The following is a 13,316-nucleotide window of genomic DNA, read 5'->3' as shown; positions in this document are numbered from 1 at the left end:
GCACCTAGTGTTTCCTTCTGCCAGTAACCATACATCCATTTTGTACTTGGCATGCACAAACCTCAGTGAGTGAGTGTGTCATCTCCTTTGATCTGTCTTACAAACTACAGATTGGTGCTGGGCCCAGCAACATCTCTCCTCCCTCCATTTTTTTTGTTGGTTTAGGGCCCATTCCCAAACTGTCAGTGCTGGGTCAGTGCTGACACTGGTTCACTACCAGTCCACACTGAGCCCTGCACCAGCCGGAAGCCAGCCATACACTGTCCAGAGCAAGGGAAGCACTCCAGGCAACAGAAAAGTTTGTTGGGGTGGAGGAGTTACTCTTGGAGGATGTTCTTCAACTTATCAGTCTTAGGTGACTTGGTCACAAATTTCTCTCATAAGGTAAGAAAGACCTAAAGCAAAATGCATCCAAGTCTACACCTTTCTGCCACTTTGCAGATTGGTGCAGATTTCCTGCTCTGAAAGCAGATATTTGCGCTGATTTAATGGCCTGCTTTCAATGGTTTGGCATGGGAAGTTCATCCCTCCTTACCCCAGTTAGGGCCTGATCTCAAAAGACTTTCCATGATTGTAGCCCTACTCTTCCTAGTTCTTTTTCAGTCTTAAAATTAGTCCTCCTTTTAAAAGAGTGAAAAACAAAATGGAAAGGGGGAGGTGGGGTGGGAGTCAAAGCTGGCTCCAAAAAAAGGGGGAGGGGGGAGAAAGGAAAGAGCAGTCTGAAAACTTGGGTAAGGACCATGCAATTTCTCAGTTACCAGCTACAATCCAGTAACTACTGCTGAGTGCGCTGGCACTTGAGTGTGAAATTGTGAGTCAGAAATGTGTTCTTCCACTCAGAAAGGGATGGTAGTTTTTAGTGGGGGGCCGTTAGGGGAGTATGACAGCTGTCCTTCATTGGTCTTGGAGATTAAGAGAGGGAGGCATAGAGAAAATCAGCGGTGGCTGGGGACGTTTTACTGCGTATTACTGGATCAGCAAGCGCTTAAAGACAGAGACGTTAACAGACAAAGCATTCTGCACTGGTAGAAAGCAGAAGGTTTACGGAGTGGAATGGACATGCTCGTTCCTCACATCCTGCTTCCCTCAGGAATGGTAAGAGAACTGAGGCATCCCTGTTAGGGGCCATGCGCTAGAGTTGTTCTTGCTGGAACCGACACATGCGTGGGGTCCCCAATGACGGCAGAACTCTTTGAAGAAGTTTCATGGGACAATTTATCTGGTGAGGGTGAGTTTGGAGAGGAAAGCCCGGTCACCAGTGTTTTGGGTGCCGTCCTCATCATCATGTGTCTCTTTGGGATGACAGGGAACATCTATACATTGGTGGTGGCCTTTGGAGGCACATCTGTTCGCTCAACAGGGTCTTTGTGTGTGTATGTCATCAACCTGGCTTTGGCTGACTTGCTCTACCTCTCCACCATCCCCTTTGTGGTGTGTACCTATTTTGCTCATGACTGGTTCTTTGGGGATGTGGGCTGCAGGTTTCTGCTCAGCTTGGATTTGCTCACCATGCATGCAAGCATCTTCATGCTGACTGCCATGAGCTTGGAGCGCTATTGGGCAGTGACAAGGCCACTAAGGGCCAGGTGGGCTGGAAATAGCTACCGCAAAATTGCCAGCACAGCTGTGTGGCTTCTCTCGTTGTTACTGACTGTGCCCATGATGGTCATGATTCAACAGCGGGAAGGTAGCAGCCACAAACACATCTGCTTTCCCACATGGACGCCGGATGCATTCCGTGTTTACCTCACGGTTCTGTTCAGCACAAGCATCCTAGGACCTGGCTTGGTTCTAGGCATCGTGTACTCCTGCCTCGCTCAGGCCTACTGGACGTCCATGAAAGTCATGCAGCCACAGGTGGTAGGCAGAGTCGTGAAACAGAAGGTGTTCTCTAGGATCTTCAGCATCATTGTAGCCTATTGGGCCTGCTTTGTACCTTTCTGGGCCTGGCAGCTAGCCAAGCTGTACTGGTCTGAGGACTTGGAGATTGGGGCTACCGTGCAGGTTTACCTCAACTTTGGTGTTACCTGTTTGACCTACAGTAACAGCTGCATCAATCCTTTTCTTTATACCCTGCTCACCAGAAACTACTGCAAGTACAGGGCCTCAAAGGCTGGTGAGAGACAGGGAGGGGGCCATGCTCTCTTCAGGAAGAGGAAGTTAGAAATGCCCCCTGTGGACTGCATATCTATGGCCCAGAGGTTTTATGGGTGCAGGGAGAAGAGCTTGGATAAGGAAAGCAAAGGATAACCGCTGACAACCTCTCAAGGGAAGCTTTTGCCCATTCACACCTGCCCACTCTTTTAGATCATCTTCTGGGCCCCTCCACCATATCACCATATCATCAGCTATGTGGATGGTAAGTGTCTTTGAAGCAGGGCACTGGTGCTCCCTTCCCAGCAAGGTTCACCTGGATCTCTCATTAATGGGGTTCAGACAACTACTTAAGACTCTGCTGTTTCCGAGAATGTTTGAGACAATACATGTTTGGGTCTTGTTTGCCTCTCTTGACAGTTGTTGCTGCTGTTCTGTGTTGCTGCTTTATTATGTCCTTGATTGCTTTGTTTTTCTATTGTTAAGCTGCCTTTTGTACCCTGAAGTACAGCAAGCTGGGGTAAAAATACTTTAAGTAAATGACATAAGTAAATAAAATGCAGATAAATTGTAACTGGGACTGAAAGGCCCTGCCTCTTGCGGTGCTCTGTATTTCCCCCATCTTACCCTTTCCCCAGGCGCAGCATTTGTCTGAAGAGGCACTTGCTGGACCTGGGTAAGGAACATCCCTGTAATTGAGTGCTTGGCATCGATGCTAAATGCTGCCATGTTTGAGTTGTGAGAACACACATACTGCCTATTCATGATTATCGTTCTCATCCACTGTGGTAGCTCTGCAAGGAATCACAAGGTGGCACCACACAGCCACTATAAAATAATCTACTCATTCAATTTAATTGTGTTTTACGGAAAGCCCTGTGTGACACCCAGGTTGGGAGGTGGGGGCTGATAGGATGGGCTGATACACTTCTCAGGAAGCAAGACTTGGCTGCAGCTTCCTATGGAGCCTGCAATCGGCCGTGTTTGCTTTTACATAATGTGTGAAATCCATCTCTCCTGCAAGTGCCTATCCAGGGAGCAAATGTTGCTGAATGCATTTGAGTTGCAGCTATTCTAGAATAAATGCAACTGTTCAGACATTAAGAGTACAGAGGGTGGACTTTAACGATGTGTACTGGGGCTCATGTTGGGGCTCAGTTTGTGATCCAAAGTGTAAGATTATGTGTTACAAATATACCAATGTCCTTATTGTAACCTATGAAATGTTGGAAGGTGTGGGGCTGCTGTAGTTCCTAGGGTGGGACTTTGACAGTAGGGGAAGGAATGTCTTATGTGGCTGTAACATACCTCATTCCTGGAGTACTGCACTAGGCAAGAGAGTGTGACACAGAGACAGATGAATAGAGTAGGGAGGTCATACTATCCTGTGACTTAAACAGGGGGTACCAGTGAGGTAAGGAAGTTTAATAGATGCAACAGCTTATAATTGTCCTCAAATAGCCACTGGATAAGTAAGTCACTTGTATTGTGCTATTAAGTGCAGAAGCAACTCTTACCCCACTGTTGTACCTGCTAGGAAATCTAGGGAAGCAAAGGAAGAGGTCAGGTTCTCCTCACCACTTGGCAGGACATTACTATATATGCTGACAACCATTTGCCTAGTGGTAAGTTACCAGGTAAGCCGACTGCCTGTTTCATAGGCCATCTTCCATTTGATCGGGAAGAAATGCAGTTCTCTTCCAGGACATTTGCAGGCACTGTAGGAAGTGACTTAGCAGAGCATTGATTGTGAAATGCTGTTCCCTCCCCTCATTGAAACAGGCACCCATTTCTGAATGCAAGAATACCAAAAGCCAGGCTAGCATTCTGTCTTCAACAGGGCCCATCCATCCTGATGCCCTGGGAAGCTCACGAGCATAACGAAGAATGTCATCCCTTGTCATATGTCTTCAGCAGTTGGTATTCAGAGGTATATTGCCTCTGAATAAGGAGGTTCCATTTTTCTATCATGGCCAATAATCATTGACAGAACTATTGCAACCTCTTTTTAAGACCAGCCAAAGCCTCTCCAAATGCATGCCATCAGTAGTTTCTGGTCAGAAGGCCTTGACCAGGAACTGATCCAGAATCAGTTGCCCCATCCCCAATTGGTTGAACAGAGTCCCCACCACCACCACCCCCAAACCAGTATGCTGGCATGCAATGTATATTCACTGTTGAATTATTCAGCATTTCTGGATCAGCTTCAGACCGATACGTTGGATTCTAGCTGCCGAGGAATCCAGCACAAGAAGCCTGCAGACGGGAGCGACTGGTTGCAGAAGAGAAGAAAGAGAAGCAAACAGGCAGCCCTGCCACAACAGTAATGAATAATAGATGCTCACCTGTTGAATGAAAGCATCTCACACACACACACACACACACACACACACTGGGGCTTAGGGAGGAGCATTTGAAAATTGCAGACAGCAGCACAGAAGTGTTGCATTTGTAACAGCCTTTGTAAATTTGGGATAAGGCCTGTATGTTCTAAATTGCTTCTTGGTTTTATTTCCGTTTCCAAGCCATACTCTGCTTCCTTCCCGTCTACCAAACCACAACCTTTCTGGACTAAAGTTGCACCAAAAGCCCCTGCTGCTATGGCAACCAGAATAAAAACTGTTGGCTGTATGCAAATCTTTAACTGCATCTTACCAGTAGTCTAAGCAGCACATGTATTTGCTTACTTCCTTAGATAGAGATTTCATTTTGGTATCGTACAGCACACTGAGGGGTTTAGAGTACCAGACGAGAACTTCAGAGGGGCAGGGATTTCTCTATGATCATTAACAAGTGTGGCTGAAAACAGTGCTCAAGGTACAGAAGGGGTGGGAGAGACCCTAATTGGGCATATTTGGCCCTGCAGATTGCACCCTTTCCCCACTCCCCAATTTACTGCCAACAACCAGGTAACACACACACAACCATCATCCATGTACACAGAAATAGCAGGTCTAAGAAGTGCGATGGCAAGGAAAGGTGGGCTGTGGCTTAGTGGTGGTGCACATGCATTGCATGCACAATATTGCAGGAAATCCCTGGCATCCTCAGATAGGGCAAAACAAGCTTCCCATCTGAAACCCGGGAGTTAGGGGAGTGGAAGTACCCAGGATCTGAGCTTAGCACCCGACAGCTCTCCATGAAAGACCCAAAGACAACACATCAAGTTAAGGCCGGAATGCAGCCGTTTTTATTGTTGTGCCTTGTTAAGCAGGAGAGGTAATCGGGGCAAACTAGAAGAGACAGTTAAGCAAGTGTGAGGCCTTTGAATGCTATGTCGCCATCTGTGCAGACGAAGTCAATGCCTTCAAAGCCAGTCTCGTTGGGAACCTTGAACGTTATGTTGCCAGGCAATGTAATGGTTGTTTCCTTTTTGTCATGAACAAAAGCCACCTGTGGGGGAAAAGGGTTCAGCATCAGAATCTTCATTCATGAGTTATGTTAAATAATAATACATGTATTACCCCACCCTTCCATTTTCCAGTACATCTTTAAGCCTGGGACTGTAGGCCAGGCACCCACATTTCTCAAAGCAGTGGTATAGTACTCAAAGCAGCAGCAGAGAAAACAAGAACTAAACAAGAACTAAAGTAGCTAAAGTCAAGCTAGCCAACAACACTGTGAAAAGCCTGGGTGAATGAATAGGTCTTCATAAGTGCTGAAGCAAGATTCTCCACCAGCATTCTGCAAATGGGGCACCACCACCAAGAAGGCCCTTTCCCTGGTCATCACTCACTCAACCTCAGAAGGCAGGGGCAACCAGAGAAGGGCCTCAAAGAAAGACTGCAAGGTTCAGATAGCTGAATGTGGGTGCAGGTAGTCTTTTTGGTGACTGGGAGCCCAAACAATGAGGAACCTTAATATTTCAATTCTTTCTTAAGCCAATAATAAAGACTCAGCTGGATATCAGTCAGTTTGGAAGCCAGTGCAAAATATGCCTGTCCTAGGGCTACCAGTTTTTTTTTTTAAAAAGTTCCTATATCTGTAACAACTGCATGACAGAGAAAAATCAAAGAGGTTAAGTTTAATGGTGGTTTTTTTTTTTTTTACCATAGGTCTCCTTTGTGTCCTTTCACTTACTGCATGGTGACCAGTGGCTGCAACTTCAGCAGCTGCAACTGCCTGTGATAAGTGCATGCTGGGAAAGTTGTACATGCCGAATAAAGGACACAAGAGACCCAACTAGGAAAATAAAGGACATGTTGTTGCCTATCCAGAACTGGTGAGACACGTGAGTTTTGGCTCCAGTCTCGTCACCAGCTGCATCCCCTGCACCCGTTCAAACTGTGAACCTCTTGCTGCTTCCTGACCTGGTCTTGAGGAGAACCTATTCATTCACACACAGTCAAGTCTTTATGTCTCACCTCAGTTGGGGAGCCTTCCTGGAAGGGAAAGTTGGACTCCCTGTGTTCTTTTCCCCATTGCCCTTTGTTCTTGGAGTTGCACACAATGGTCCTCACATCCCCATGAATATCAAACCGTGCGTTGAAGTGCAGTAGCAGGTCATCCTTGTTTTTGCCCAGATTAATGACAAAACTGAGACAGACAGGAGATCATCATCAGGCTCTCAGCCACCATGGATTTAAAAGAACACTAAATATACACCCTTGAATATCTGCCATCTGGTTAGCTCAAGTACAACCCCTTTTTGAAGTTTTACAGTTTGTAAGGAGCAGGGATTCTGACTTCAGTACAAAAGGTTTAATATGTAAAGAGTTTTGGATCCTAGGCCAATGTAAAAATGGGTATCCTGTGGCAGGATTGACTGAATGACGTATATATAGTCTTGGGCTTTCATTTATAGGGACTTTGTTCCTCCATGTGAGAAATTGACAGCACAGTCCTAAGCATGTCTACTCAGAAGTAAGGGCCCCAACCTGTCCAACTTTCCAGCACTGCTGAATGGATGTACAATTCAGTTCCACACTATGTCTTTTCTTAACCTCCTGTATGCTGCAGAAACACATGACAGGGAGCTGCAGTTGGCTCCAGATCCTTACTATGTTTCTCATTGCATACAAGGTGAAGGAGATTTGTGCATCCTTCAGATCCACTAAGCATACATCGTGACAGTACAACATGTGTATAAAAACACAGCATTTGTCCTCTTTCAAGGGCTCCTTTTTCAAGTGGCAGGCTGCACATAACCCAGCACGGCAGTTTACAAGAACTGCCTCTTTCTATGCCTGAAGCAAGTGAAAAGCAACAGTAAAACACTCCTCAGCATGGATCTTTCCCAGAGGAGCTCAGTTGTCTCCCACTGAATAAAACAAGCCTCTTCTACCTCTTGGAAAGATCCTCCCTACCTCAAGGCTCCATCATGTGGATGTGAGCCAAGGCAGTTTTGGATGTGAAGGGCCTGGAAGCGCCTTTGATGTTATCAGCAAGAAGGGGAAGCGTTTAGGCACGTTGAGCCTCATGAGACTGTTCCCAGTGAAGGATCCAAATTCCTTCTCCTGGGCCAAGAGGCCCCTGCTGTCTGAGCATGGATCTTTCACTGTAGTTTTGTATGGCCAGAATTTCACAGTGTTTCATCATCCACAGAAACTCTTTCCTTATTTCTTTCCAAAGTTTATTGTTCAGGCAATGTGAATTAAGTAACACCGTTTTGGAAGCCCTTCAGCAACCTCTAGTAGCTAGAGTGTGCTGCTAATATTGCACTGGTGTAGCAGACTCAAAGGAGTGGGGAACTGCCTCCATGCTACTGGTTTCTGGCAGAAGAATGTCTTAGCCAGCAGAATAGTCTTTGACTGGGCTGGTTCTTTGCACAGCCAATTGCTGTTCCCTCCCATCTGCTGCCTCCCTACAAACTTGTTCCCCCTCAGGGGCTCCTCCTGCCTTTATATTACGCCAAGCCCCGCCAGCTATCTGCACTGGGGGCTTATTGCAAACTGGCGCCTCTCAGGGCGAGCCTCCAAAATGCAGATTCTTCCTAGAAATGAGCTTCTGGGCCATTAGACAGCATGTTGCAGAAGGAGCATGGCATACCAGGCCTTTTTAAGAACACATGAGCACTGCGGGCCAAAGGGTCCAGCATCCCATTTCTAACGTGAGTCAGACTGCACAGGTTGCCTCACAAAGCCAGACATTCTAAGTCTAGGGCAGGGAAAGGAATCTAAAGTGGAAACTGCCCCAAAGGGAAAGAGCACAAATGCCATTTCTGTCATTGCGTGCCATCTTCCTGGTGCAGCACTAAGTGGGCTTAGTGGGTGAGGCTGAAATAGTACTGAGCAGAGGAGAAAGACAATGTAAGAGGAGACGGAGGGGAGGAAGTGGCTCTGCAGCCTTTAACAGCTGGTTCTGTTTAGTCTCTTGGCAAGAGGAGCACAGCAATAGAGATGGAGGAGGGGAGGTCAGCTGATCTACTCTTGGATGACTCACTGGAAAATGCTGCGGGTGGTCATTGGCCTCTCCAAGACAACTGTTTTTCTCACTCAAAGGCAAGAGGGGGAAGACAATAGAAATGGAGTTTCAGTACTATAACTTGATGGGAGGCTCTCTTAACCTCTTGGTATTACAGGATGGAGGTTATTTTATCATGGTTTGGTAGGTAGCAATTCCCTTTCTCCAGGGATCCTTGACCCCAGGAAGGGCTACGACCCTCCCACAGAATCCTCATCTACCAAACGGTTTCTCGGATTCTTTGAGAAAATGTTATGATTGCTTAGGTATAAAACTAAGGTTGGTTGTATAGATGGTCTACAACAGGGGTGTCAAACATAAGGCCCACAGGCCGAATGTAGCCCACCAGAAGCAATTTCTCTGGCCCCCATTACAAGTGAGTTTTCCCAGCATGATAATTGGGCTCTTTCATATCTTGAAAATATGAAAAAGTTTTGCACATTTTCTCTTCTGTCATTTGCAGCTAATGAGTTTCTGTGTGAGAAAAAAAGTGCTTTTTTCTGGCCATCAACTGCTTAATGACGTCATGTTCTGCTTAATGATGTCAGTTCTGGCCCTCGGCAGGCAGCATGAATGCTAACTTCGGCTCTCTGTTCGAAATGAGTTTGGCACCCCTGGTCTACAAGAAAGTCTCCCCCACAAGACCCAACTTACGACTTGGCTCCTTGTTGAACGTCACCTTTCACAGCAACACGCTGGCCGGGCTTGAGTTGGAGGTTGCTGCAAGTAACTCCCTGGAGAAAAAATCCAAAGAGGGGTCATTTTTCACTCCCTTCATTAGAAAGCAGTCAAAGTCAGGGAGGATAATCACTCCACAAAATCAAATGCTAACCAAGTGTGGGTAAGTGCCACATTTGATTCCTATACATCAAAGCAGAGCATCATGTAATGCAGATATTAAAGTGGACAACTAAATATCATCCAGAAGCAACAGAGAGTTTTATGACACTTTCAAGACTTGACAAGTCTATAGTGGCATGAGCTTCGGCAGGCTAGAATTTACTTCGGCAGTTGAATGAACTCGTAGAACATGTCTGGGTTCAGCAAAATCCTTTTAGCACTGAGCCCTCACTGCTAAAGGTTGTACCACTCTTGTTAATACCCCAAGGACATTCAGGGACCGGAAGGGGCAAAGTAAACCCGCTTTTTATTCTTCCGAAGTATATTTTGAAAGTGTGAAATTAGAGTCTTGCTTGCATTAACAATTTCAAGGCTTACTCCAGAGACATGTGAACCTGCAGCAAAGACATTTGGGTGAGCAGAAGCGCATGGGAACATCAAATACGTCAGATTGTTAGACAAAAAGATACATCAGACAAAAAGATTGTTAAGTTGCCTTGTGCACTTCCTGAAGGGGAAAAGAAAGGCAGGATATATATATTTTAAATAAATAAGATTGCATTTGAAATAATGTCATTCCTCAGTACTACTGCAGGGTAGTAGCCATGATTTTGTGGACAAAAGAGGTGGTTAAAGGGTATTTTGGGGCATTTAAATGGTGCACATTATAGCAATCCTTTTGCAAGCACCATTTGCTTTTTTACTGTCTTGTCACAGTCATCAGGTTGCAAAAGAAATATTGGTTTTGACGGTCTCTCATCAGTGGGTGCTTATGAATGAACTAGGGATCTGCGCTAGAGATTGATACAAGATGAGAATGTAGTGGTTGTCCTTTGTTAGCAGACTACAAAGGTGTGGTCTTAAGTAGGCAGCACCAGTGAGGCTGAAAATGGAATCCTCAGGACTAAAATGGTAATTAATGGTTATTGATAGGGAGAACAGAAGCAGGGATTCGCATTCACTCCCAGGTCACGACTGGCTCCAGATTTTTACAGACTCCCTAGGAAGGAGAAGGGGGGTTAGTGTCCTACAGTGAGTGCATGGGTGCTTGGCTCAGGAGGCCCATGTCAGGCCTCAGCCAACTGTCCCACTTTGCCAACCAGAACATTAAGATGCATTAATCGTGCAACTGACTCAGTGGACAAGGGTGCAATAATGTTTTCAATCATCCTTCAAGTTCAATGCGAAGCATGGATTCAGATCCCATCGATTTGGCCTTGGATGTTTTGTATAGCTTGGCCAGCCAATTTTCCCCACCTGCAACATGGGAACAAAACTCTCTCTTGCAGACTTGGCTTGAGAAGATTAGATTTGCATGCATGTAAAGTGACAGATGGCAACCGTAATTGCAATTACGTTTCTGGGCCTGCACACATTACTTTTTCAAAACAGCTTGGCATAAAAGTTAATGGGGACTTTTCCTACCCTACAGGTAAAGGCTGGAAAAGTGCCACCTGCTTAATTGTTATGTCAGGCTGGTGTGCAGGCATAGGACTAGAAACAAGGAGATAGCAATCCCTCTTACAAAACTTCCCTTCCCTATAAACAAGAGAAAATCAGCTCCAACAATACTTTTTCCGACCAGGAGAGAAAGTCTTCACAAGGTATCACATTGGCAGCATCTGCTGTTCCGGCTGAGCCACACCCAGTTGCCATGATGCTCATACCCAACAAGTGTCTTCATTACCTAAAATTCTGGAATTTATGATTGCCCTAAGCAACATGCACATTTGAAACAGTGGGATTAAAAAGCCTGCGCACAAGGTGCTCAGGTTGCACCAGAAGCTCAGTGGCTTTCTCCACCAGTGTGCAGCGAGGTGCTTAGATTTGCTTCAGCGTCTAATGAACCGTCTCCCAGCAGTGGTCCACCAGTAAGCCTTTTCTCATCCCATCCCACTGGAAAAGGTTTATCGGTAGAGTTCTGGGAAACAGTTCATTACATGCTGAAGCAAATCTAAGCACAACGCTCCTTCCCTCCGTTTCCCCCCCTCAAAAACTCATCTTTCTCAGAAACCAAGAGACGTTCACAGAGATCCAGTATTCCTCCCCTGATCACGTCCTGATTGGGTTGAAAAGTGTTAAGAGGCCACACAGTCTCTTTCACTATAATACTAACATCTGATCACACAATACTAACATCTACTGAACTGAATGTCAGCACAGCCTTAAGGAGCGCACACCACCACCATGGATCTCAACTGCAGAGTTTCTTCCAAGCCCACCCTCCCAGTCTCCTAACACATCTGCAGATTTCCACCATCAAGGAAGGCAGAACACCCAAAGGTTCTTTGTGCACTCCAAAGTCTGCCCCAGTACCCATCCAGATATCTGAGTGCCCCTGCCCCAGCCTCAACTCACAGACATGATCCTCTCCTTCAGGGTGGTTGTTCCAGCTACACACACAGCTGCGGCTGCACACAGATGTGGAGGGCTGAGATGCCACACCCTGGCCTTTAAATAGGCTAGCAGCTGAGAAGTCACAAGTTCCACCAACCAATCAGTGCAAAGAGCAATGGGGAGCTGGGTGGGAAGGGGGTGGCAACCTTCAAGGCAGCTCTTTCTGGGGGATGTGGCATGGCTTTGTCTCTCTTCTCGGGGATGCGGAGGCTCGCCTTCATTGTGCAGCCAGGCAGTCCCACTCAGCCCGAGGATGATGAAGCCAGTGGAAAATAGTTTTGCAGTGAGAGGCTTTTATTGTGCAACGATCTTCTAAAACTTAACCATGGCACTTGGCAGGCAAGATGCTAGGCCCCTTTGTTTGAAAAACGCCTCAGGCAGCAAGACAGACCAGAGCCAAGAGATGCAAAGATATTTGGATAAAGGGTTTTTAGAAAAGAGAAAATGTAATCGCCACGGTTGGAGGAGGGCTATTTAAGCCATTATCAAGGCAGGATCCTGACACAGAGATCATAAGAGCAGCCTTGCTGGATCAGTCCAAAGGCCCAGCTAGTCCAGCATCCTGTTTCCCCACAGTGGCCCACCAGTTACTTCACAGAAGTCCTCAAGCAGGAGCGAAAGTCCTATGTCTATCCCACCATTGCTGCCTTGCAACTTGGGATATTCAGAAGCACACTGAAATTGGAGGTGGCACATAGCCATCATGAGATCGTGATATATCTGTCCCCCAAGAATATGTTTAATCAGTGGCATTCCCGGGAGGGGGCAAAATGTTAAGTTTTGCAGGCACCTCAACACGCTGTGTAAGTGCCCCTTTCCACTTGCCTTCAAAGCCATTCTGTGAAGTGAGAGCAACCCGGAGGCATCTCCTCCGTGTTGCTCTCACTGCTCAGATGGCTCAGAAGGTGAGGGGGAGGGGCAACTTAAACCGTGCATTGAAGTGCCTGCAAAACTTACTGTTCCCCCCCCCCCGGGAATGCCACTATGTCCAATCCCCTTTCAAAACACATCCAAGCTAGTGGCCATCACCACGTCTTCTGAAGACAGATGCATTCAGCTTCTCTGGAATTACTCTGTCTTCTTTAAGCTCCCCTTTTATGCCCATGTTATGCAATACTTCGACTGCACTTGGCAAGTTTCCGGCTTTTGATGTATTTGAAGAAGCTTTAATTGTTGACTTTATAGTTTTTTAGGCAGGCATTCCTCATATTCTCTATTTGCATCTTTTATTGCCTGCTGGCATTTCTTTTGCCAGAGTTTCTGTTCTTTTTGGTTCTCCTCATTTGGGTAAGACTTCCATTTGCTACTAGTTGCTTCCTTGATCCACTTCTGAACCATGCTGACATCCTCCAGGAGCTGGTTGTGCCTTTTCTACTTAGTGGTGTGCGTTCTTGTTGAGATTTCCTTACAGTGGTTTAAATAAACTCCATACACTCTGGAGAGACTTGATTCTTTTGATTTGCATTCTTAGCTTTCTTTTTCCTAATCCTCTCATTTTTGAGAAGTCTCCTTTTTTGAAGCCCAGAGTGTTTGTGTAGGACCTCCTTGGAAACATGTATTGAACCAGATAGCTTATGTATTGA

At 46.2% G+C, this 13,316-nt stretch overlaps 2 protein-coding genes across 2 annotated transcripts; one reads left to right on the top strand and one right to left on the bottom strand.

Annotated features, from left to right (window-relative positions):
• The first annotated feature begins 1,176 nt into the window (after positions 1-1,176).
• Positions 1,177-2,250, top strand: LOC136657550 (urotensin-2 receptor-like). The gene has a single exon (XM_066634467.1). It carries the CDS (start codon positions 1,177-1,179, stop codon positions 2,248-2,250), a length of 1,074 nt encoding a protein of 357 aa, XP_066490564.1.
• Positions 2,251-5,256: 3,006 nt separating this feature from the next.
• Positions 5,257-11,771, bottom strand: LGALS1 (galectin 1). The gene is made up of 4 exons (XM_066634032.1): positions 11,695-11,771; positions 9,151-9,230; positions 6,459-6,630; positions 5,257-5,487 (listed from the first exon to the last, which is right to left on the bottom strand). The coding sequence occupies exons 1-4, from the start codon at positions 11,698-11,700 to the stop codon at positions 5,341-5,343; spliced, it is 405 nt and encodes a 134-aa protein (XP_066490129.1). The 5' UTR covers positions 11,701-11,771; the 3' UTR covers positions 5,257-5,340.
• Between the last annotated feature and the right edge of the window lie 1,545 nt (positions 11,772-13,316).

This window comes from Tiliqua scincoides, chromosome 7 (genome assembly GCF_035046505.1).
Source record: "Tiliqua scincoides isolate rTilSci1 chromosome 7, rTilSci1.hap2, whole genome shotgun sequence".
Taxonomy (NCBI): Eukaryota; Metazoa; Chordata; class Lepidosauria; order Squamata; family Scincidae; genus Tiliqua; species Tiliqua scincoides.
The sequence above is the reverse complement of the archived record's forward strand: the minus strand, read 5'-3'. Positions and strand labels throughout refer to the sequence as shown.